Below are 27043 nucleotides of genomic sequence, written 5' to 3'. Positions count from 1 at the left end.
ACTCATTTCTTTTCAGAGACTGGTGAAAGTACTGAAGAAAACTAATCCCGTAACTTCTGAAATTTTCTCAGAGTACTTTAACTTCTACTAATAATTTTCGGGTTTGCAGCTGGAACACATCAACATTCTGCCATGATATTTCGGCTCAGAGACGTCTGGCCACCTTCAGGTAAGTAGACAACTACTGAAGAGTCCAGGTGCATTCACAGTATTTATGTAAGATCTCACGCACGCAAAACATGCTGGTATCTTTCGGCACATGCGTCAGATGATGGCACGCGTGGGACAGTAGAGTTGTGTGTGCTGCCGTCGGTGGTGGAAGCGAAAGACGATCTAACTATTGAGTATCGAATGACCCTGGATAAATTTAATTATAGAAATCCAATTTTTAACCAGTTGAAAGCTGATGTCGCAATTTATAAGGTTATCGGCTAGACGCATTTCCACCAACTGTTTGATTACTAAATCCCAAAAACTGAAAACTGGAGCTAAAATTTTTGTTCTATTGTATTCCACTGAGTGTCACATGGAAATACAGTGTTCTGCTACTGCTGGTTTTGACAGTTGCTGAAGACGGGTGTATCTTTCATGTTCTGTACAACACTCCTGGATAGTTCGTGTCGTCTGGCCTATATATGCAGCACCACACTCACAGGGAATTGCGTAAATGCTCGTCTTTTTCAGATGTAAGTCGTCTTCTGGTTCCAACCATGGCTATGCTCTTCACTAGTAGATGAAAGGTAAAACTGATTTTATTTTTCCAAAGCAATCTGCCTATTTTAGAAAACACATTCCCAGCATATGGAAGGAACGCAGTTGATTTATAGTTGACATCAGTGTCCTCAGTTCATTGCTTCTTGCTGTTATAGCTTGGCATGGCCATCCTTATTTGGTGTTAAGTGTAGCCATTCTCTTTACAAACCTTCTCCAACTGTTCTAATTCTGTGTGGAGGTTTTCATTACCCAATATTACATGCACCTGATGTATTAAGGTACTGAGAACACTGGCGGTTCGTGCAGGGTGATGGCAGCTAGATGCCTGGAGATAAAGATCTGTCTGTGTGGGTTTTCTGTACGCAGAATGTCCCAATGACCCATCATTCTTGCAATGTACCAGCACGTCTAGAAAGGGTACAGCCTCATCTTTCTGAGTCTCCATCATAATCTTAATTTTCTCATGTAATGAATTTAAGTGACATTGAATTTCTCCAGTTCTTGTCTGCTATTAGGTCATACAGCCAAAGTATCATCTACATAGCGCCAGATAACCATGACTTTAAAACAGCAGACTCAAGTGTTTTCTCCTCAATGCCCTCCATAAAAAGATTAGGACCTTTAGGACTTTTTATGAAGGAGTTTGAGGAGAAAGCACTTGAGTCTGCTGTTTCAAAGCCCACAGTTATCTGGCATTATGTAGCTGATACTTTTGTTGTATGGCCTCATAGCATACAAGAACTAGAGAAATTCCTTTGTCACTTAAACTCGTTACATGAGACCATTATGTTTATGACGGAGATTGAGAAAGATGGGACTTTACCCTTTCTAGACATGCTAGTATGCCATAAGAATGATGGGTCATTGGGACATTCTGTGTACAGAAAACCCACACACACAGATCTGTAATCACACTGCACAAACCACCAGTGTTCTTAATACCTTAAGATACGGGTGCATGTAATATCACACAATGAAAACCTCCATGCAGAATTAGAACACTTGGCGAAGATTTTTAAAGAGAATGGCTACACTTCATGCTAAATAAGGGAGGTCATGCACAACTATAACAACAAGAAACAATGAACTGAAGATACTGATGATGACTATAAATCAAATGTGTTCCTTCCATATGCCGGGAATGTGTCTTTCAAAATAGGCAGACTGCTTAGGAAAAATAAAACGAAGGTTATCTTCTATCCAACAACAAAGAGCTTTGCCCTGGTTCGATCCATTAAAGATGACTTACAACTGAAAAAAGCAGACGTTTACAAAATACCCTGTGAGTGTGGTGCTACATATATAAGCCAGACAACGCGATCTGTCCTGGAGCATTATACAGGACACAAAAGATACATCTGTCTCCGGCAATTGTCAAAATCTGCAGTGGCTGAACATTGGGACAATCAATAGAATATAATAGAACAAAAATTTTAGATCCAGTTTCCAGTTTTTGGGATTCAGTAATCAAAGAATAGGTGGAAATACATCTTGCCAATAATCTTAGAAACTGCGACAATAGCTTTCAACTGCATAAAATTGGAATCTTATAATTAAAACTATCCAGTCACAGATTAGATTAGCTTTAGGTTAGATTAGATTCAGTTTTCATTCCATAGATCCAAAAAATGAGATGATTCTCGTGAATGTGGAACATGTCAGAAAGTATAACATAAAAAATAGAAATGCTGTGTTGCTAGGGCCTCCCATTGAGTAGACCGTTCACAGTCTTTCAAGCTGACTCCACTTCAGCGACTTGCGGGTCATGACAATGATAAGGACAACACAACACCCACTCCCTGAGTGGAGAAAATCTCCGACCCAGCCGGGAATCGAACCTGGACCGTTAGGTAAGACATTCCATCAAGCTGACCACCCAGCTACCAGGGGCGGACAGTATAACATAAAAAACCATAAACATTTGAATATAATACTTACTACTCTGATCATTTGTCAGGAGATTGTCAAATTAGGTGAATACAATACAATAAACTGAAACAGATAATATTTACAGAATTAATACGCTGTCAGAGTGAAAAATTTTTAAGCACAACGTTCATCATACACAAAATACCTAATCTTGTGTGTTGTTACCAATCACTGTCAAAACTGAAATCTAACAGACATTTTTACTTATGCTGGCCTAACCATCTCTGTTGAGATATTCATCTATAGAGTAGAAGGAGTTGCCTATGAAAAAGTCTTTCAAACTCTGTTTGAACAGTGCTTTATCTGAAACCAAGTTTTTAATGGTTGTTGTCAATTTATTGAAAATGTGTGTTCCTGAATATTGGACCCCTTTTTGGACCAAGGTAAGTGATTTTAGGTCTTCATGTAGATCGTTCTTATTCCTAGTATTGATACTATGTATTGAGCTATTGGCTGGAAATAAATACATAATTACTTGCAACAAATTCCATTAAGGAATAAATATATTGAGAAGCAGTGGTTAGAATACAAAGTTCCTTGAACAGGTCTCTACATGATGTTCTTGAATTTACACCACAAATGGTTCTGATTACACGCTTTTGCATGCTAAAAACTTCTGCACGGTTTGATGAGTTACCCCAGAATATAATCCCGTATGACATAATAGAACGAAAGTATATATATATATATATATATATATATATATATATATATATATATATATTTAATAGAGGGAAACATTCCACGTAGGAAAAATATATCTAAAAACAAAGATGATGTGACTTACCAAATGAAAGTGCTGGCAGGTCGACAGACACACAAACAAACACAAACATACACACAAAATTCAAGCTTTCGCAACAAACTGTTGCCTCATCAGGAAAGAGGGAAGGAGAGGGAAAGACGAAAGGATGTGGGTTTTAAGGGAGAGGGTAAGGAGTCATTCCAATCCCGGGAGTGGAAAGACTTACCTTAGGGGGAAAAAAGGACGGGTATACACTCGCACACACACACATATCCATCCACACATATACAGACACAAGCAGACATATTTAAAGACAAAGAGTTTGGGCAGAGATGTCTGTCGAGGCAGAAGTGCAGAGGCAAAGATGTTGTTGAATGACAGGTGAGGTATGAGTGGCGGCAACTGTCATTCAACAACATCTTTGCCTCTGCACTTCTGCCTCGACAGACATCTCTGCCCCAACTCTTTGTCTTTAAATATGTCTGCTTGTGTCTGTATATGTGTGGATGGATATGTGTGTGTGTGCGAGTGTATACCCGTCCTTTTTTCCCCCTAAGGTAAGTCTTTCCGCTCCTGGGATTGGAATGACTCCTTACCCTCTCCCTTAAAACCCACATCCTTTCGTCTTTCCCTCTCCTTCCCTCTTTCCTGATGAGGCAACAGTTTGTTGCGAAAGCTTGAATTTTGTGTGTATGTTTGTGTTTGTTTGTGTGTCTGTCGACCTGCCAGCACTTTCATTTGGTAAGTCACATCATCTTTGTTGAAACATTCCCCTCTTTCCTGATGAGGCAACAGTTTGTTGCGAAAGCTGAATTTTGTGTGTATGTTTGTGTTCGTTTGTGTGTCTGTCGACCTGCCAGCACTTTCATTTGGTAAGTCACATCATCTTTGTTTTTAGATATATATGCATGCTTGTGTCTGTATATCTGCTTGTGTCTGTATGTGTGTGTGTGTGTGTGTGTGTGTGTGTGTGTGTGTGTGTGTGTGTGTGTGTGTGTGCGCGCGCGCGCGAGTGTATACCTGTCCTTTTCTCCCCCTAAGGTAAGTCTTTCCGCTCTCGGGATTGGAATGACTCTTTACCCTCTCCCTTAAAACCCACATCCTTTCGTCTTTCCCTCTCCTTCCCTCTTTCCTGATGAAGCAAAATTAGGTTGCGAAAGCTCAAATTTTGTGTGTGTGTTTGTGTTTGTTTGTGTGTCTATCCAAATACCAACTCTTTCGTCCTACATCTGACATTCTCACTGCAAATACAGACTTGTTTAGGTGCTTAATCAATTATGTGGTATGCCCTTGCCAACTGAATTTGTTATCAAGTTGTAATCCCAGAAATTTAACACTGTCAATCTCTTCAGCCTGCATGTCTTTATACGTTATACACATGCTGGAAGGAAATCTCATGCAGGTTCTGAACTGCATAGGGTGCACCTTTTCAAAGTTTAATGACACTGAATTAGCTTTAAACCATTTACTAATGTCAGTGAAAATTTGATTAGCAGCTACTTCTAAATCTGTACTTTGATTTGCTACTTATTGCAATGTATGTATCATCTGTAAAGAAAACAAACCTAGCATCTGGCAATGTAACAGATGAGAGGTCATTAACGTACACAAGAAAAAGCAATGGACTCAAGACAGAACCTTGAGGAACACCACATGTAATTAAACTCCCAATCAGATGAAGACTGACTGCTTTCTGCACAGGTATTTCGCAGCGACACCCTTTTTTTCCAGTTAGTTAGAGAAGACTCAAACCATTTCACAGCACTGCTGGTGACACCATAATATTCTAATTTACTTACTATTATCTAATGAATTAAGTACATTCTCACTGTAAGTGTAAATAGCTTTCTCTATATCAGAACTCTTAAGAAATCCAAACTGTAACTTGGGCGATATATTACTTGCAGTCAGATGCTTAAGCAGATGCTTGAACACAACCTTTTCAAATATTTTTGAGAAAGCTGGCAAAAGTGAAATTGGTCAAAAGTCTGATGGCATCTCTTTACCCCCTTCTTGTCAAGAGGTTTAACTTCAACATATTTTATCCAGTCTGGAAGTGTTCCGCTGGTAAGAGACTGATTACACAAATAACTTAAGATAGAACTCAACTAACTTCATTGAAATGTTATCACACCTATTAGGATACTTAGATTTTAAGAATTTTATGATGGATGCTACTTCTTTGGGAGACATGAGTGTCATTTCCATTTTATGGAAGTTTTTTTTTTTAAGACTGGTCCGAGATACTCCATTCCACTATTCACCGAACCTGATAACCCCAAGCTGTCAGTAACAGAAATGAAGTACAACACTAGTGCAACACTACATGCACTTGTTACCAAAGTCTCATTTGTTTTTAGAGCTAAAATGACAGGGTCATTCGATACTCAATGGTTAGATTCATCTTTCACTTCCACCACCGAGGGCAGTACACACAAATGTACTGTCCCATACATGTCATCACCTGACACATTTGCCAAAAGACGCCAGCGCATTTCGCACATGCGAGATTCAGCATAAATACTGTGAATACACTTACAGTCTTCAGTAGTTGTCTACTCATCTGAAGGAGGCTGCACATCTGCGGGCTGAAATATCATGGCACAATGTCGACAGGAATTGGCTATACACCCGAAAATTATTTGAAGAAAAAAAACTAATCTCATTTATGGTGTCTCAGCAAAGCAATCAACTTGCCGCACTGTTCCAAAGAATAAAAAAGATTTCTTATGCCTGGAGATCAGCACAGAGAGTAAACCCAAGGCTTCATCAATTTTTCAGCAAGCTAGGCTGTAGATTTCTTAACCTGTGTTATAGAGCGGAAATGTATCACATAACCCTAGAAATGTCTAGTGTGGACTTTAGGAGATGACTGCTTGGATGTCATAATATACGTAGATATATTTTTTTTTATTTTGTTCTAGGCATGGGATACCAGACAAAAGATCAAGAGCTCAGAAAATGGTTATTAAAATCTGTCAAATATGAAGACTGAGTATAGTACAATACTAGCTATTCATTACTGGAGCATTCATAACAAATTCTCTCAGCTCACCTCCCTCCGAGAAAGCAGTGTAAGCACTGAACCACAAAGTACAAAGTAGGGAAAATTTTCAGCATGTAGAACATACATCAAATTGATTAGACTTCTCTGGAAATTGAATGTTTGTATCAACAAGCACAAGATATTAGGTTTAACAAAGACCAAAATAAATTCAACTGGAACTTGATACTGACAACAGCAACTAACAGTAGTTTTTTTGTTTGGTTGATTTCATGTTCCATGGATCATTTGCACGATAAATTGTAATTATGTGGAATGAGTAGTGGATTATTTACAACAAACTTCATGAGCAAGTAAATATACTGTGAAGCAGTAGTCAACAGCCTAATTCCTTAAACAGGTATCTGTAAGACGATTGTGGATGAGCACCACATATTACACTTACGCATGTTTTTGAGCAATGAAGACCTCTTTTCTTAAAGATGAGTTACCCCAGAACATTATACTGTATGACTTTACTGAATAAAAATATGCAAAATACTTGACCTTACCGATTTGTCTCTTCCCAAGATTTGCAATTACTTTAAGAGCAAATGTGACTGACTATGTTGTTTTAGGAGTTCCAAAATGTGCTTTTTCCAGTTTGAATTCTCATCAACATATACACTTAAGAATTTCGAAGTTTCCACCCCATTTACTATTTCCTTACACTTATCACTGTTGTAGTACCTCTAGGTGTCTAAAACTGAATATTTAAACTTTAAAATTGAGGGTAAGAACATTCGCAGAAAACCACTAAATGGTATGTTTAACAATAATGTTTATCATGTCTTCTGTTGCTGTATGTATACTTGGACCGATTAAATACTAGCGTCATCTGCAAAAAGAATTAACTCTGCTTGTTGCATATTGTGAACTTCAATTACTTGCTGGATGTTTCTACCATCTGGCTCATTAAGACACAAAGATTGTAGAATCTTCAACGACAGCCCAAATTCAAAGGTATAGAACTACACTGATCATCCATATGTTCAGCATATACAAGGAGAAGCATTTTCCCTGTGTAACTCAGTATGTCAGTAAGTACCTGATAATACTGAAATATTGCGCCAAGAAGACCCAAAATCCCAGCAACATACCTGGGAAGTGGTTTGTATCATCAGTGCTGCCTACACATGAAGACTCACATGATGCTGTTATAGCAATGAATGTCACCAAAAAGAAAAAGTAGGAAAGTATATCTCTTTGGTACAGCTGCTAACCAGTCACTAACATTTTTTCTAAAAGGATGAATTAATATTCACATCAAATCCAATAAATGTAGAAGATTGTGGTCACAGCTAAAACACTACACAAATTTTCCTTTGGAAAAATACATACCAAATAGGGTACACAATGATCCCATCACCACATGTATGTTTAACCACCACACACACATCCACAAATGAGAGATTCTGAAATAAACATTCCAAATGATGAAAAGTAACTTAGACTACCCAAACTGAATGAGGGACTAGGTCCGGAGAGAACTTCTATTAGATTTAACTTCATTTTGAGACTAGTTTCTTAGATTTATCAAGAACACGTCAGGCAGTAAATAGTCCCACAGAAGTGGAAACAAGTGCAGACCACCTCCATTTATAACTGGATCACCACCAATGTGCATTCATTGTATGATCGTAGATAAAAAGATAAAGTTGTCATGAATTTGAATGCCAGACTGACCACCATAGTGTTTTATCATGCATAATCCTACTGGAGGCATAGTGAAGTCAGCAAAAGAAGATCCCCGACAGTTGCAGTGGGCTTGGTGCAGCTGCTTCAGGCATCTACCTTAACCAATTACTTCACATGATTTTTTGTACACCTCAATGGCAACACTTCAGTGTTGTTGCAACTCTAGAGGCGGCTACTGTTTTCATCTGCAACCATAAGCACTTTGCAATAGAAAAGCTCTTACAGTGCTGCCAGTTGTCAGGGATCTTCTTCTGCTGGCTCTACTCTAGTGCGCCTTTGCCTTCTACTGACGTATAGTTGAATGTAAAATTTGAATGATGGTGCAGCTTCATGTTAACAAATCATTGTCAGAGTTGAAAGAAGCAACAATAGAAAAAAAAGAAGTTGGACTGACTGGTGGCCAAATGCATTTGTAGTCCAGTGTATACCCACTTAACAACAAGACACAATATACTTCATCCAGACCACACTGTAAACTCAAACATTCTGGCATTCATGAATGAAACTAATTTCATTTTTTCACACAATTTTTTTTTAGATAGTGTATTACAGTAAACAGGTAGATTCAGTCCTATAATCCAATCCCCTTTTCTTTGTCCCATTCTTCGCTGATTCTGCTGAGAATCTCCTCATTCCTTACCTTATCAGTCCACCTAATTTTTAATATGGTCTTTGACACAATACTTCACTGTTGACTGACAATGAAGAAACAATCATATGATGTTTCTTCAAAAACATTTAGTTGGCTGAAAGAATCTTTGACAGATAGGACCCACCTTACTGAGCTGGATGGCAAATGCCCAAAAACCAACTGTAAAATTAGTTGTCCACCAGTTTTTCAGTTTCCAATATATCAGATAGTGTCAGAAGATAGTGTTTTCCCTTGCTAACTCTCTTTATACCAATAAATACAAGGTAATAGAAATTATGAATAGAAAAACTCCTATTGTATCCAACTGCTTGATTGGCAGTAAGCTTCTGGACCTTGTGATATCATTTACATCATTGGGGGCAATGTGATGAAACTATGTACAATGCAATGCACAGATGCAGTCTGTTGTAGGGAAGATGAAAGTAAAACTTGGATTTGTTTGGAGGCTATGCAAATTAATTTTAAACCATTCTCACTGAATAACACAGGAAGGATGGAAAAATTACCCAATTGCATAAAAATCTTGTTGAAGACAGAGAAACAGACGTAAATGAAATTCGCACCTCATATATTGAAAAACATAGCTGTTCTTTTGAAAGGAACAAAAAATGGACTTCTTCATCTAGTTCTTAGAGCCAGCCCAATATTCTACTATCTATGAAAGCCTCCATTCCATTATTTTCTCCTTATTAATGTCTGTGTTTCTTTCCCTGTTCCATTCGTAGAAGCAGTGTGGAGAAAGCTATTACCTACACAGCTCTGGAAACCCTTGAGCCTTGCACAATATGTATCATACGTGATGGAAGTGTTAGCCTTCAATCCACAAGGAAAATAGTTCCATAAACCTACCTCTGCAAGTTTTTATTGCCAAGCAGCATCGTGCAAACAGAATGGTAAATAATGCACCAAAGTCAGCACACAAAAATCTGTTAACAGTTACCTAACAAAATGTACAAGGCTTAGGCAGCCAGTTCGGTGCCTCTAACTGATAATTTAACAGGAGTTAAAGTGGGTTTTTTTTTTGTCATCAGTCTTCTAACTAATTTGATGTGGCCTGCCACAAATTCCTCTCCTGTGTCAACTTTCTTATCTCAGAATAGCAATGCAACCTATGTCATCAGTTATTTGTTAGATGTACTCCAATCTCTGTTCTTTCTCTACAGTTTTTGCCCTCTACAGCTCCCTCTAGTACCATGGAAGTTATTCCCTGAAGCCTTAACATGTGTGCTATAATCCAATCCCCTTTTCTTTGTCCCATTCTTCGCTGATTCTGCTGAGAATCTCCTCATTCCTTACCTTATCAGTCCACCTAATTTTTAATATTTTCTGTAGCACCACATCTCAAATGCTTTGATTCCCTAGTGTTCCAGTTTTCCTGTTGTCCATGATCCACTACCATACAATGCTGAGGTCCAAATGAATACTGTCAAAAATTTCTTCCTAAAATTAAGACCATGTTTAATATTAGTGGTCTTCTCTTGGACTGGTATGGTCTTTTTGCCTTGCTTCATCTGTCATGGGATGTTAGCAGATTTCCTTAATTTCATCTGCTCACTGACCACCAATTTTGATGATAAATTTCTTGCATGTCAACAAGTGCTGCAAAAGTGTCTTGATTTTCGTTCACTCTTGCTTCCACCATCAAGCACAATATCAGGACTGCTTCTCTGGTGCCTTTAACTTACCTAAGGCCAAACTGATTGTCATCTAAGAGAGCCTTGATTTTCTTTTCTGTTCTTCTGTATATTATTCTCATCAGCAACATGGATGCATGAGATGTTAAGCTGATTGGGCAATAGTTCTCGCACTTATCAGCTCTTGCTATCTTCAGAAGTGTATGGATGATATTTTTCAGAAACCCTGATGGTATGCCACCAGTCTCATAGATTCTAAATACCAACATTGTTTTGGTGCCATTTCTCCCAACGATTTTAGAAATTCTGGTGGAATGGTATCTTTCCTTTCCACCCTATTTGATCTTAAGACTTCCAAAGTTCTTTCAAATTCTGACTCTAATACTGGACACCCTCTCTCTTCCCTGACAATTCCTGTTATCATAGGGGCCTTCAATGTACTCTTTCCACCCATCCACTCTTTCCTCTGCATTTAACAGTGGAATCCTCCATTGGACTCTTAAAGTAGTCACCCTTTCTTTGTATTTCAACAGTGATTGTTCTGAATTTTCTATATGCTGAATAGTCCTTCTGATAAATATTTCTCTTTCTGTTTCCTGCATTCTTTTTCTGTTTCTTGTCTTTTTCCTACTGTTATTTTGCCTTGGCTTCCCCGCACTTCCTATTTATTTCATTCCTAAGTGATTTATACTGCTACATCCCTGTCTTTCCCTGAACATTTTTGCACATCATTCTTTCATAGATCAATTGAAGTACTACTTCTGTTAGCCAAGGTTTCTTTGTAGTTACTTTTCTTGTGCCTACATTTGTCGTTCCAACACCTGTGATTGCTGTTTTTAGAAATGTTCACTTCTTGTCAACTGAACTGCTTACTGCGTTGCTCCTTATCATAATAGCCTCACGTTTGATAAACTTCTACATCTACACGAACATACTTTGTCACACTTAAGTGCCTGGCAAAGGGTTCATCAAGCCATCTCCACAACAATTCTCTTTTATTCCATTCTCAAACAGCATGTGGGAAAAACGAACACTCATATCTTTCTGTGACAGCTCTGATTTCCTTTATTTTATTATGATGATCATTTCTCCCTATGTAAGCCGGCATAAACAAAATATTTTCACATTCCAAGGAGAAAATTGGTGTTTGAAATTTTAGATTCTGCTGCAACAAAAAACACCTTTGCTTTAATGGTGTTCGCCCCAAATCCTGTATCATGTCAGTGATACTCTCTCCCCTATTTCGCATAATAGAAAACATGCTTTCTCGATGTATCCTGTAAATCGTATCTGGTAAGAACCCTCAAACTGTGCAGCAGTACTCCAAAAGAGGATGGACAAGTGTAGTGGAGGCAGTCGCTTTAGTAGATTTGTTACATTTTCTAAGTGTTCTGCCAATAAAACGGAGTCTTTGGTTTGCCTTCCCCCACATTTTCTATGTGTTATTTGCAATTTAAATTGTTCATAAGTTTAACAGATTTCTTTTAGTACTCACATGAATGACCTCATGATTTTCATTATTTAGTGTCAACTGCCCATTGTCGCACCATTCAGATAGCTTTTCTAAATCGTTTTGCAATTCATTGTGATTTTCAGATGAGTTTACTAGACTATAATCAACAGCATAATCTGCAAACAACCTAAGACGGCTGTTCAGATTGTCTCCTAAATCATTTATATAGATTAGGAACAGCAGATGGCCTGTAACACTACCTTGGGTAATACCAGAAATCACTTCTGTTTTACTCGAGGACTTTCTTTCAGTTACTACAAACTGTGACCTCTCTGACAGGAAATCACGAATCCAGTCACATAACTGAGACGATATTCCAAAAGCACGCAATTTCACTACATGCCACTTTGTGGTACAGTGTCAACAGCCTTTTGGAAATCTAGAAATATGGAATCAATTTGAAATGCCTTGTCAAAAGTGCTGAGCACTTTATGTGTGTAAAGAGCTAATTGTGCTTCACAAGAATGATGTTTTCTAAATCCAAGCTGACTGTGTGTCAACAGACCCGTTCTCTCTGATGTATTTCATGATTACCCTGCCAAGTGTATAACATCGACGAGACAGAGCTGAACTTTAAAATGTTGCCAACAAAAACGCTCGCAGCTTCAAATGAATGGGTGGTAGGAACGAAACTTATAAAAGATAGAATAACAGTCATTCCTTGTAGCAACGCAGATGGTGCCCACAAGCTCCCCTTTTTCGTCATTGGCAAACCTAAGAAGCCAAGGGCATTCAAAAATATAAACTTATCTTCCTTGCCGTTTTATTACCGCAATCAAAAATGTTTGGGTGGACTGCAACCTTTTAAATCCTGGTTTTTCGACAAGTTTGTGCCATCGGTCGAAAAAGACTTGAAGCAAAATAAATCTGCCTGTTCGTGCTCTACTGCTGTTGGATAATGCACCATCACATCCATCTGAGGAAGATTTGGTGAAAGGGGACATAAAAGCTCTCTTTCTGCCTCCTAATGTGACCTCACTCATCCAACCAATGGATCAGGGTGTTATCGAATTGTTAAAAAAGCGATATCGCATAAGTATATCAGCTCAATCTTGGAAAAATCTAAAGGAGGTCATAATTTATTTGAGGCAATGAAATCAATGAACATCAAAGATGCTATCTACACAATCGCTGCAGAATGGGATGAAATGAAACCTGACACACTGCAGAAATCGTGGCGTAAGCTTTGGTCACAAGTTATGACTGAAAATGAGCATACCGAAGATGAGCAAAACAACGACGCACTGGAAATCGTTAAAGATCTACAAGCTCTGGAACCGAACGTCCCTGTCAATGAAGTTGAAGAGTGGATCGACGAATGTGACAAAGAGTGCGACAGTTTTGAAGAGCTCAATGACGACCAGATTGTTGCCGCTGTTAGCCAGGAAACTGTGAATGAGGACTCGGACGGCGAAGACGAATCCCCCACCTGGATTACACACAACGATTCAAAAAACGCTTTTGACATCGCCCTTCAATACATCGAGCAGAATTCAACTTCAACTCCAATGGACGTTTTGTGGATAAAAAAAAAATGGAGGGACACTGCAGCTAAATCTAGAATAACATCTGCAAAACAAAAAAGCATCACTGGCATTTTTTCCAAGTAGTTTGTTTTCGTTTTTACTGTAAAGACAATGCATACAGTATAATCATTTCTTAGTTGATATGTACAGTAGTTTATTTCTTTGTAAAAAGTTTCTTTTTTGTATATAGTGCTATAAACATTTTTTAGTTTACAGTATCATTTCTACGTTATTAAATACAGTACAGTACAGTAATTTGTTTGTCGTTTTTCCTTTTAAAACCAATACATACTATAGTGTGTGTCGACATTTTTTAGCTAATATATTGTTTAACACTGTGTAAAAAACATCTTTTATATTACTGTAGACGTCTTTTACTTCTTAAATCGTTTAATTGTTTGTACTAAATGTCTTTTTATATTTTTTGCAATAAATACTAGATTTTTCGGATAATCCGACCTTTTTTTCGATCCGACCATGGTCCCGGTCCCAAAGGTGACGGATTAGAGGGGTTCTACTGTAGGTATATTTTTGTTTTGGTAATTACAATATTCAGTCTCACTATAACAGACCTGTGTTCACTAATCCTGTATTTGGTTTGATGCTCATTATTAGCTCAGGATTATTTGTTGCTAAGAGCTCAAGTGTGTTTTCACAACAGTTTACTATTCGCTTCGGTTCATGAATTAATTGCTCAAAATAATTTTCATAGAACGAATTTATCACAATTTTGGATGATGTTTTATGCGTATCTCCAGATTTATACATGTATTTTCGCCAACATACCAAGTTAAATTAAAGTCACCACCAACTGTAACTGTATGTGTTGGGTGTATGTTTGAAATTAAACTCAAGTTTTCTTTGAATCTTTCAGAAATTGTATCATCTGGGTCGGGAGGTCGGTAAAAAGGTCGAATTACTATTTTATTACGGTTGCAAAGAATGACCTCTGCCTATACTGACTCACGGGAACTATCTGCTTCAATATCGCTACAACATTAACTACTTCTAACATCAATGAACACGCCACCACCAACTGTGTTTACCCTATCCTTTCGGAACACTGTTAAATTCTTCATAAAATTTTCAACTGAACTTATCCCTGGGGCTTTAGCCACCAACTTTCAGTGCCTATAAAGACTTGAGCATCAGTGCTTTCTATTAGCGCTTGGAGCACTGGTACTTTCCCAACACAACTATGACAATTTACAACTGTTATACCAATGGTTTCTGTATCTGTGTTCTTCCTATGTTCACCCGGCACCCTTTGAGACAGAAGCCCTTTTTGTATTTCCCTGAGACCCTCTAATCTAAAAAACCACCCAATCCACACCACACAGCCCTTGCTACCCATGCAACCGTCTCCTACTTGTAGTCGACTCCTGATAAATTCAGTGGAATGCGAAAACCAACCACCCCATGGCGCAAGTCAAGGAATTTGCAGCCTACACGGTCACAGAACCATCTGAGCCTCTGATTCAGACCCTCCACTCAACTCTGTAGCAGAGTTCCGCAATTGCTCCTGTTTACTATGCTGCAAATTGTGAGCCCAGGTTTCATCTCACAACCAAGACTGGCAGCCAGCCTTTAACAGTTCTGTTAGCTGCTCGAAACCAGAGAGAATCGCTTCTGATCCAAAGTAACACACATCATTAGTACCGACGTGAGCCACCACCTGCAGCTGGCTGCACCCTGTGCTCTTCATGGGATCTGGAAGGACCGTTTCCACACCTGGAATGACTCCACCCAGCATGCACCCAGAGTTCACATCAGCTTTCTTCCACTCCTTGGCAGCAATCTTCCTAAGGGGCCTCACAATGTACTACGCTGGAGCTCCCACCTACCAATAATCCCAACCTCCTGATAACCCAGATCTTGCAGGCTGAGAGTTTCCCTCTGAAACAGGACAAGCAACTGCATCTGGCTGAGGAACAGTGTCAGACATAGACAGCACCTGGAAGCTGTTTGTCAGACTAACCGGAGAGGCTTTATGTGCAGCCCCTGGGAGGTCTTTTGCCGCCTGCCACACCCTGAGGCGGCCTCTCACTCGACCTTGGGTGAGTGTTCAACCTCAGTGCGAACAGTAACTGGGCTTGCCACAAGTGCAGACAGATAGGCAAACTCAAGAGTTCAAATGCATCTCATCCTTTCTTAGTACTTCAGTATGCCATTTCCTTGTACACTGATTCTTCCATACGATTCTCTTAAACTGCAGCCTACTCTTTATCATTAGTAAATTGTGATCTGAGTCTAATTCTGCTCATGGGTATGCCTTATAAATGAATATCTGATTTCAGAACCTCTGCCTGATGATGATTTAATCCAGCTGGAATCTTCTTGTGTCTCTGGGGCTTTTTCACATATACTTCAGGCTTTTGTGATTTTTAACAGTGAACTTGCTATTACTAACTGAAATCTACTGCAGAACTCAGTTAGTTTTTCTCCTCTCTCATCCCTACTACGAAGCTCATATTCTCTTGTATTCCTTCCTCTAGAACAGTATTCCAGTCTCCCAAGATAATTGGAGTTTTATCCCCCTTTAGATACTGAATTATCCATTCAATAGCCTCACACACTTTCTCTATCACATCATCTTTTGCTTGCAACTTCAGCATGTACCTGAACTATTGTTGTCAGCATTGATTTGCTGTTGAATCAGCTGAGAACAACCCTGCCACTGAACTGCTCACAATAACGCTCAGATTGCCATACCTTCTTACTCATAATGAATCCAGCTCTTGTTATATCAGTTTCTCCTGCTGTTGATATTCATCAGACCAGAAATGCTCGTCATCTTTCCATTTCACTTCCCTGATCCCCCACTATATTAAGATTGAGTCTTAGCATTTCCCTTTTCATGTCTTCCAGCTTCTTTACCACATTCAAATTTCTCACACTCCATAAAATGTTGCACTTTCATTGATTATTCAATCTTTTTCTCATGGTCACCTCCCACTTGGCAGTCTCTTCCTGGAGATCAGAATGGGGGACTAATCCAGAACCTTCTGCCAATAGAGGGATCATCATCACACTTTTTCAATTACAGGCAACGTGACCTGTGAATACACCTTATACATCTTTAATGCAATGGTTTCCACTGTCTTCTGCATCCTCACGCCACTAACCATTGCTGATTCATCCACCTTCAGTGACAGTTTCCCATCCCAAGAGCAAGAGAGTACCCTGAAATTTTGTCCCCTCTTCTGCACTCTTTGAAGTCACATATATAAACAAACACTGTATAAAATAGATACAATCATGTACTACTATGATTCAAGAGTTTGAAATGATAAGTAAGTTTTGCATAATTAATGATAAAAGAGGTGGAACATGCATATATATAAGAGCATGGCTTCATTCCAAAGAAATGAAATATAATAATGTGAGGAAAAAATTTTTGGATAGTGAATCTTTGAGTTACTTAAAATGATCATGTGTGTGTGTGTGTGTGTGTGTGTGTGTGTGTGTGTGTGTGTCATTATCAAGTAATTTTACTGTTTTCCAGCAAAATCTTGAAATGCTGCTAAATTAACTTAAATATCAGCTACAGGATACAACTGTTCTTGGACATTTTAATCATAAAACTATCTGTATTGAACAACAATCGACTGGTTCTTGTCTTAGGGCAGGAACTGTACATAAAGACACTTGATGTATAAATGGGTCTGAAACAACAATTGACGAATTATATGTCAACGAGAACAAATGATAGTATACCACTGTAATAACAGACACTGAGTTCTCTGGCTATAAGGCAGTCACACTGAGTTTAAATATTATATGCAATAAGAATCTAGTGAGCAGTGAAAAATAGAGAAAGAGGAAATTTAGTAATAATGGCAGCATATGGATTTTTAATCACACGCTGAAAAATATAAATTAGACCAAGGAATCAGGCTGTGATGTAGATAAAAAAAAGATCATTTCTTGAAATGTTACAAGGACTGTTATGATGCTCCAATTTCAATTCAATTCATTGGTCTAAACTAAAATTAAAGCAAACACTTGGGTACCCCAGGGAATAAGGAAATCAGGTGACACTGTAACAAAAAATAAACAAATGTGCCAATAATACTGATCTGTTGAAGTTAAATGTGAAATTTACAGAAAACTGTGTAAGAAAGTTAAAACAGCAGCTGGAAAGCTTGATAATGACTCATATATCAGGAAAGATAGTAATAAAATAAAATCAACCTGGGAAGTATCATAGTAGATAAGAATATAGACAAAAAAGTTATTAGTAGAATTGAAGGTAAGGACCCACTGTACATAGCCGACACATTCAACAATTATTACATGAATATAGCAATAAACAAAGTTCAAAATAAATGCAGTTCCAACACGAATGACTCTCTCTATCCTACAACTGTATTGAAGGTACAAGATGCTATAATCACACTGAAAATAAAATTTCATGGGGCAGTGGTTAGATTCCAGGCAAAGTCATAAAACAACAGTGTAAGAAACACAGATTTCCATCTTGCCACTACCATTTATGTATCGTTTAGTATAGGAATCATACCAGAAAAACAAAACAAAAAATCAGTTTTCAAGTCACTTTATAAAAAATGATCAGTCTTACGTAAGTAATTACAGACCTATATTACTGTTATCTGGTGTTTCAAAAATAATAGAGGATTATGCAAAGAAAAACTCATTTTCTGAATAAAAGCCAGTTACTGGTTAATGAAGAACACAGATTTTGAGAAAAATAAGTCAAATGACATAGCCATCTATCACTTTTTACAAATGGTCATAAATTTCATAGATAACAATGAATTAAATTGTGGTCTGCTTAGATCTATGTAAGACATTTGATGTCACTGACCATAAACTGAGGCTAGGGAAACTATATTGCTATCAGATTTTTGGAGTGGTACGCAGCTGGTTCAAATACCATCCATTTGGTTGATATCATGGGGTACAGATAGAATGTACAGATATACAATGTCCAGTCACATTAATGCGACCACCTTCCAAAAGCCTGAATAATCACATTTTACAGTGTGAACCATGTATGAAAAAGAGGTACCGAAAGAAACATGGGGCCACACCAACTCCAGTGCCATGGCCAGCTGTGCTAGGTTTCTGGACTGGGTTACCATGGTACGAACACCCCAATCAAGGTGGTCACACATATTCTCAAGTTCAAATTCAAGGAGTTTGGTTGCCAGGAGTGAATGGTAAACTCATCCTGCTGCTCTTCAAACAATGCACCTACACTGCCAGCTGTGTGACACTTTGCACTGTCCCGCTGGTACATGCTATGGTGCTGAAGAAAAACATATTGCACGTAGGGTTGGACACAGTCCCAACTGATAGATGCATACTGCTCATCCATTGTACCTTCCAAAATGACGAGATCTCCCAGAGAATGCCACGAAAACACTCCCCAGAGCATCATACTATCTCCTCCTTCCCAACAATTTTTACAGGGTATTTGCTTTCAGACATTTCATGCTGTACACACCAACGACCATCTGTCCAATGGAGCAGAAAACATGATTCATCTGAAAAGGCCACCTGTTGCCACTCAGTGGACATCCAGTTGAGGTACTGCCGGGTAAATTCCAGCCTTTATCGCCGATGAACAGCAGTCAGCATGGGTACTTCAAACAGGTGCTCGCTGTGGAGGCCCATAAGAAGCAATGTTGTTCGCAAAACAGTCACTGAGAAGACACTATTGGTAGCCCCTTGGTTCATCTGGGCAGTCAGTTGCTCAACAGTTGCACATCTACTCACCTGTACATACCTCCACAGCTATTGTTCACTCCTGTTATCTATTGCCCGTGGCACACCACAGTTGCCTCAGTTCCAGTTTTGGTTAGCGCAATTTTGCAAAGTGTGGTATAATTTAACCATGGCAACATGCCAACAGTTTACAAACTTAGTTGTTTTGGAAATCCTTTCGCCCTTGGCCCAAAAGCCTATGATCATGCCTTTCAGACATCAGATAAAGCACTCTGTTTCCATTTTACAACAACTACTGCACTGTTTTCCATGTCCATCTGGCATGCTTTATACACACACCACTGCTAGTGCTGCCAACTGTAAGTGGTTACTGTACGGTGACACTGTACATAGGTGGTAGTTATACTAATGTAACTGGAGCATGTAGTTCACTCATCACATAAAATTACGTCATACAAGGCGTGTTTTTTCAGTAAGGTCCATTTTGTTGTAGACACTAGTAGTTCGCGCGCATACCGCAATGAGTGCATGCATCTTGTACCGGCATGCCTCGGGAACAACTGTGCTCAGTTTCAGCTCTGTAGCTAACCTGTACGGTTCTGTGCTTTCAAAATGTTTAAGACTATCAACTCGCCCACCGCGTGTGAGGTTCGCTCAATGATATGGTTTTTGTCAGCAAGGAACCTGTCTGCTGCAGAAATTTATTTGCTAAGTGTACGGTGATACTGTTATGAGTGAAAGCAAAGTACATAAGTGGGTATGAGAATTCAAAGAAGGCCGTGACAATGTCCACAATGAGAACCGCTCCGGTTGCCCTTCTTTGATTACAGACGATTTGGTGGCTTCAGCTGAAATGAGGATTCGTGAGAACAGGTGCTTCACAATAACAGGTCTCTCAAACGAATTTCCTGACATGTTAAGATCAGTGCTTTACAACATTGTTTCTGAACACCTAAAGTTTAGGGAAACTGTGCTCCTGTTGGGTACCAAAACTCCTAACGGAGGACCACAAAAATCGAAGATTTGAGTGTGCAATGAAGTTCTTGGCTTGTTATCATGAAGAAGGTGAAGGCTTCTTGAGTCAGATCGCAACTGGAGACGAAACATGGGTTTCGCATATCACGCCCGAATTGAAGCAACAGAGCATGGAATGAAGACACACACACTCGCCTGTAAAGGTGAAGGCCAAACAGACTCAGTCCCAGCGCAAAATCATGCCGTCGGTGTTTTGGGATAGGCAACCACTACCAACGCAGAAACATACTGTCAAACCCTGAGAAAGACATGCAAAGCGATTCAAAACAAAAGATGCGGCATGCTGACAATGACAATGCAAGACCTCACACTGCAGGTCAGACCTGTGATTTATTGGACAGTTTTCATTAGGAAGTTTTAGACTACCCACCTGGTCTTGTGCCAAACGATTACCATCTCTTCCCCCACCTCAAACAACACCTCAGTGGCAACCGTTACAATGATGACGACGGCGTGAAAATGGCAGTGAACTCTTGGTTATCGGAGCAGGCGGCAAGTTTTTATGAAGAGGGTATTAAAATTGGTTGAGAGGTATGGTACGTGTTCGAACAAACTTCGCAACTATTTTGAAAAATAGAGTGAAGTTTAAAAAATACGCCTCGTATATTGGGAGCCACAGTACTCTGTTCCGGAAGCAATGCTGTTCTTAATATTTATAAATGACATATCAATCCATTTATCAGCATCAGATATAATACTGTTTGCCAGTGACACCAATCTGTTTGCTAAATGAATGAATGACTTACAGAAAAGAGTCACTGTAGTAACAGAAGAAGCAACTACATGGTTTAGCGATAACAGGTTAATTGTGAAAAAAAAAAAAAAACCCTTCATCCATACAAGAAACAAATGAGGAATCAACCCAACAGTCCTTGGGCAGTGTAAGACTGTGAAAACAGGTCCACTAATTTTTTAAGAGTATGACTGGATGACATTCAAGATACTAAAACAGTGTTATGGCCCACTTGCCACTTTTACCTATATAATATTAAGTTATGGTATAATGGTTTTTTGTGGGGGAAGGGGAAATAGGAGCCTGACTAAACACTCATTTATACTTCTATAGAGAGCAATAAGAACAATCAAGGCTCTTACACATAGAGAATCATGTAAGTATCCCTTTCAACATGACAGGAAATGATCGACTGCTACTCTCAACACAGAGGAGGCACCGAGTCAAGACTACGAAGTCAAGATTACTAAAATATTTAGCTCTCAGAGAAAGTACTACTCCCAAAATAGAAAACACACATATTCACACCAGTACACTCATGGCCACCATCTCTCAGCACTGGAGCCTGACCCTTTTTTTTATTGAATTTAAAATTATGACCCTATCATGTAACTAACATTAGGAATTTTCTGGTGAACAGTCAAGCGCATGATGATGAAACAAGAAAAAGACTTGATGTTCACAGAGAAATAAACACAAAAACCATTTACTAAAAAAGTGTTATTTATTAGGCAAATATTCTATACAAGAGGAAATACAAAACTATCAGAATTCCACATTTAAAAAAAACTCAAAAAATGCTAATTAGCAATAGTGTTGTGGTATCAATGAATACATGAAGCCTCAGCATTCAAAGCAGAGTGGCTCATTTGCTTCATCATAGGGAACTGAAGTGCTTATTTGAAAATTTACTGTATTTGCAAAAATATAATAAAACTTCTTTTATTATGCTAATTTATATTCTGATTGTTGCTAAATGTATGGCTTCATGTAGCACATAAGAACATTTTATTTACTAATATACAGTCCCTATCACAAAAGTGTTTCGTATATCAAAGAACACTGTACAACATTAGGAACCAACTGATGTTAAGATGCTGACCTTATATTTGGGAGGATGGAGCTTGGTCTGACTGGCCATCCTGATTGAAGGTTTCCTAAGTCACTTCAGGCAAATGTTCCTATGGCTCTTTAACCAAAGTCATTGCCTACCACCTGTCCTATACTCTTAAAGCATACTTACATGTTATATTCTATGTCTATGCATATTTTGGAGCTACTTATTTTTATTTTATTATAATGACACATCCATATCATCGCTGGATAAATGAATGTATAAATGGGTGTGATAAATAAATGTACTATCACCTACAACAAATCCTGTATTATTATGCTGATAAACTGAACTGGATTGAATCACAGGCTGTGTAGCTCTCTTATGAATACCTTCAATCTCTTCAATGATTGCTAAATGACAAGGACCACAAACAAATAACCAATACGGCACTTCTTTCACATATTGGATTACCTGTGCCTTCTCAGAGAGCACTTACAAAAATCCAGGTGGTTTCAAACTGGTCATCCCTACTTCTCCTCTACAATGGGATCATTTTTTCAAGCACTAAAATGATCCAACATTTCTTACACTGCATACAACATGTCTGTACAGAACTTTCAATGTATTAACTGAATACTAATTGGCTAATGACTACTCCCACTGGAGATAAAAGGACTAGATATAATCACTAAAAAGCTGGCAAAGAAGACAGCCTTTTCTCACCAATTGTAATTTTGGACTAAACTCCAAAAGTATGAGTGTCCCCCTATTTGTCTGCTGTCTTTTCTTCTACACACAGTAATATACAAACTCATGCCTAAAATTTAATGGACTATTCATTACGCTTCGAGAAGTTGAAAATGCATACAAAATCATGTTCTGCAAATAATAACAATAATAATAATAATAAATATGACATAACAACATGTTAACTACAAATCAGTGGTAATGAGCAGCAGGTAGGGGTGCTGATGGCTATGAATTCCTCTTGCTAGCATAAAATCTTATGTGTTGGCAATACCAGATATCTAGACATTTTGACCCAATAATTACCATTTGATGACGGAAGAAATAAAAGGAATCAAAACAAAAGCCACCAGATCTAATGCACATATCACAAACTAAACAAAAGTGTAGGTTTTGGTCTTCAACGCAAGCAGAGCATACGAAGGAATCCCCTACAAGAGTTTCACTGCTACTATTATAGGGAAGCATTAAAAGACAGTACTCAATACAATTTCTCAAAACTGCCCAGAAAGTGTAGCTGTGTAACACAGATCATTATGAAATAAATATAAAAGCATTCGTATTCTAAAGAGGCAACATTTTTAGCCAAACTTAGTAATCATTCATATACTCGTCAGAAAAGGAAATTGTTAGAAAATAAAGTTCCAAAGTGCGATATCATATATTTCCTTTTGCAAAAGCTATGAAATACATGAACCACGCATATGACACTGAAACTGTTTAAGGTCAACAGGCCTCGAAATTCCATCAACATCTGAGTGCACGTACGTAATTAGCTATGAAATAATTTCACATTACTGGTACAAATAACGTGAAACTCAACACTGCTTGTATACTATGAGAGGAAACCATTATTCTTTGTAATACCGAGCAGTTACTGATCATTTTTCGTTCTGTAAGCTACTTATAACTATCAGTATAAGGAAGTGAACAATTTTAACATAATAATAAATGTAAATGGACTATATTAAAAGTTCTTTTTCTTTTAATTAAAGATATTTACGACTTTTGAGGTTATTAAAACGACCTTATGACTGCCGAAATGTCGAGAACTCATAACTGAGATAAGGAATATCAGCTGTGTTTAACACCTATCTTACATCTTTATTCGTACATTCATAGTAAATTGATTAGGAGAACCGCTACACCATAACTCAAATTCCTTTCTGCAGTCAGCTGGCCTACTTTGGCAAGGCATCGGTACGGCAAGTGGCAGAAAACATTACGTGGGCGTATTGAATTTACGGCAGCCATGGCAGAAAGACCTATTTTAAATATAATTTATATGATTTCATTCAAAAGTCATAAATTCGAGTCAAAGAAGCAATCTGTGCAACTGACGCACAATTGTACGAGTGTTACATAGTCTGACAGGTAGGATAACTGACAGGTCGGCGAAGACGCTTATGTACTTGTCAAACACACAAAATTTCGTGCAAAATTGGTGTGATGCAGAGCTCCACTCACCAAAGTACACGGGTTTTCCACATTTATGGCACTTCCACATGATCCACAAAATAAAAATAAACTTCACCGAATGACATTACAACTAAAAACAAGCATCATTAGACAACTATGATTGTTTACAATTAAGGTAATACGCAAAGATAATGCTGTGGCAGAGATTATAACATGTTGCGTATGAGAACAAAGTCGACAGTCCCGAGATGAAATTATAGCAATTTCCAAACCTCATGTGATTTGAATTATTGATTCATAGATCTCAATGCCTGGTTTTGTAAGCCCAATGCTTCTCAGGGCAAGAGTTAAAATCGGAATACCCAATTTTTGTTATTTCATTCTTCCCACACAGCAACGGACACTTAGCAACCGTATCAACGCACATCAGCCTACACAATTAAAAAAAAAAAAAAAGATTATTACGAATATTTACAATATTAATTGAGGTTTACATGAGATTTAAATATACAAAATACGATGATATTGATGGTCAAGCTATTCATGACATGAGACTGCGTAATACTGATGAGTTATTTACTGTACTAATAAACCAAGGACGATGACGGCAGGGAAACGAAGATAATAGAGGCAACAAGAGCTCCATGCAGGTCATTTGTAATGGTTGTTATAGATGTATGCTATGGGATTCGTATTTTACAAAATGATAAACGGAGATCTCGGTACAAGACGGTTAGATTGTCCTTCGACAATTTAATCCTGCATGTACGTCACTACGGCAAACTGGGCTACACGGTAAAATCTCCCGTGCAACCAGTGACAAACTTTATCGAATGCGGTCACAGGAGAAATAGTTCAAACGGCGCTGAGCACAATGGGACTTAACATCGAGGTCATCAGTCCCCTAGAACTTAGAATTACTTAAACCCAACTAACGTAAAGACATCACACAGATCCATCCCGAGGCTGGATTCGAACCTGCGACCGTAGCGGTCGCGTGGTTCCAGACTGAAGCGCCTAGAACCGCACGGTCACAGGGGCCGGCGGTCACAGGAGAGACGGCGAAGAAAAATAGTGGTTTCTGAGAATACAAGCTAACATCTCAACATTAGTCTGCAAGCAAACTGGGTTAACTCAGGTTGAGAGGATTTCAAGTCGACCCGAGTTAGACTGTTACTAAATCGAGTTGTGTTCACACAGTGCCAGGCGCTATTGATGATGTTTTCGCGCGAGGTCGGAATTTACTGCCGTCGCACTGATCGAATCCGAATTGAACTGAGTTGGGTCTATACCTACAGAACAGGACATCACTGACTGTGATCTTTAAAATGGAATAGCTTACAGTGATTTATTTTGTTTGATCGAAATTCGTAAAGCTTCTCTTAAATATTATCTACAAGTGAGTCTATACAGAACATTAGCATCATGCTAACTCGGTATATATATACTGGGTGGTCCAAAAGTCCGGAAACACCCTCATAAAATTCAAATGGAGTAGCAAACAAGGAAACAGAGTCCCTACACACGAGGAACGGGAAGGGGGAAACTTTATTGGCTATGCCATCAACATGGCGGCCATCTTGAAAGCCGCCATCTTGGATTCAACTCCAAAATTTCAAATGGGAACGTGGGCATGTGACATATCAAACAGATAGAGAATTTCACCAGAAAAACAATGGCGTTGTTATTTTAAACATAGCTTTATTCATTCTCGGGTTATAGCCAATTACTTGTGGCAGCGGTGGGACGCTCGGCAGCATGAGTATTACGTACTGAGAAGTCATAAAATGGAGTCTGAAACGGTGCAAAGTGACTATCCCATTCCTGATCTGTTAAATGTGTTTAACTTTTAGGTATCAGTTACTCATGCTAACGGTTTAATCATTGTTTCCTTATATACAGGTTACAAAATGTCCTCAACTCATGAAGAACGCATTGAAATCACCTTGATATCAGCAGAAAGAAGCACACGGGTCATTGCTGAGGATTTCAACAGTCGTCACCAAACCAGACAGCCCATCACTCACAGCGCAGTTGCCAAGCTTTTGGCCAAATTCCGAGCAACAGGTTCTGTCGCAGATAAACCTAAGGCTGGAAGACCAACCACCCATGAAGCAACAACAGTGAGCTTGTTGGCTTCATTTAGCAAGAGTCCGCAAATGGAGTACTTGTCGCCTGTCACAAGAAATGTGGGGTTAGCCGTACCTCCATACATGCAAATTTTATCGCAGCACAAATGACACCCATACAAAATTCAGCTGCTCCAACACCTGAACAAGGATGACCCAGACCGTCAGGTACAGTTCGCAGAATGGGTGACACAGTAGCTGCAGATAAACCCATGTTTCCCCTATCAGGTGCTGTTCAGTGATGAAGCCAATTTCTTTATCAATGGTGAAGTGAACAAGCAGAATCACAGACACTGGTCCGACACAAATCCGCACTGGATTGATGATTCCAAAACGGTCGACTCACAGAAAGTGTTGGTCTGGTGTGGTGTGTGGTGTACCAAAGTCGTTGGATCTTTTTTTATTGATGGTACGTTAACAGCCAACGGTTATCTGAGGTTATTGGATGAAGAAGTGTGTCCCTCGTTGTTAACGGAGGACGGGACATTTCCGAAATTCTTCCAGCATGATGGAGCCCCGCCACATTATGGGCACAATGTGCGAGCCTACCTGGATGTGCAGTTCCCTCAAAAGTGGATTGGTCGTAGGGGTGCTGTGGAGTGGCCACCACGTTCACCAGATTTTACTTCTTTGGATTTTTATCTTTGGGGTCATGTCAAAGCACTGGTTTATTCTGTAAAAATACGGGATTTGCATCATCTAAAGCAGCGCATTGTTCATGCATGTGGTCAAATTCAGCCAGATGTGTTGGTCAAAGTTCATCAGGACTGGGTTCGGA

At 38.8% G+C, this 27043-nt stretch overlaps 1 protein-coding gene across 1 annotated transcript in view; it reads right to left on the bottom strand.

Annotated features, from left to right (window-relative positions):
* LOC126246154 (uncharacterized) overlaps positions 1–24312 on the bottom strand; it is a 78820-nt gene extending 54508 nt beyond the window's left edge. Inside the window, exon 1 of the mRNA XM_049948373.1 lies at positions 24185–24312. Coding sequence (XP_049804330.1) covers positions 24185–24224 — 40 coding nt within the window. The 5' untranslated portion in view covers positions 24225–24312. The remainder of the gene's footprint in view (positions 1–24184) is intronic.
* Positions 24313–27043: the final 2731 nt, after the last annotated feature.

Source organism: Schistocerca nitens, chromosome 1 (assembly GCF_023898315.1).
Source record: "Schistocerca nitens isolate TAMUIC-IGC-003100 chromosome 1, iqSchNite1.1, whole genome shotgun sequence".
NCBI classification, from domain to species: Eukaryota; Metazoa; Arthropoda; class Insecta; order Orthoptera; family Acrididae; genus Schistocerca; species Schistocerca nitens.
This window is presented reverse-complemented; position numbering and strand designations above follow the sequence as displayed.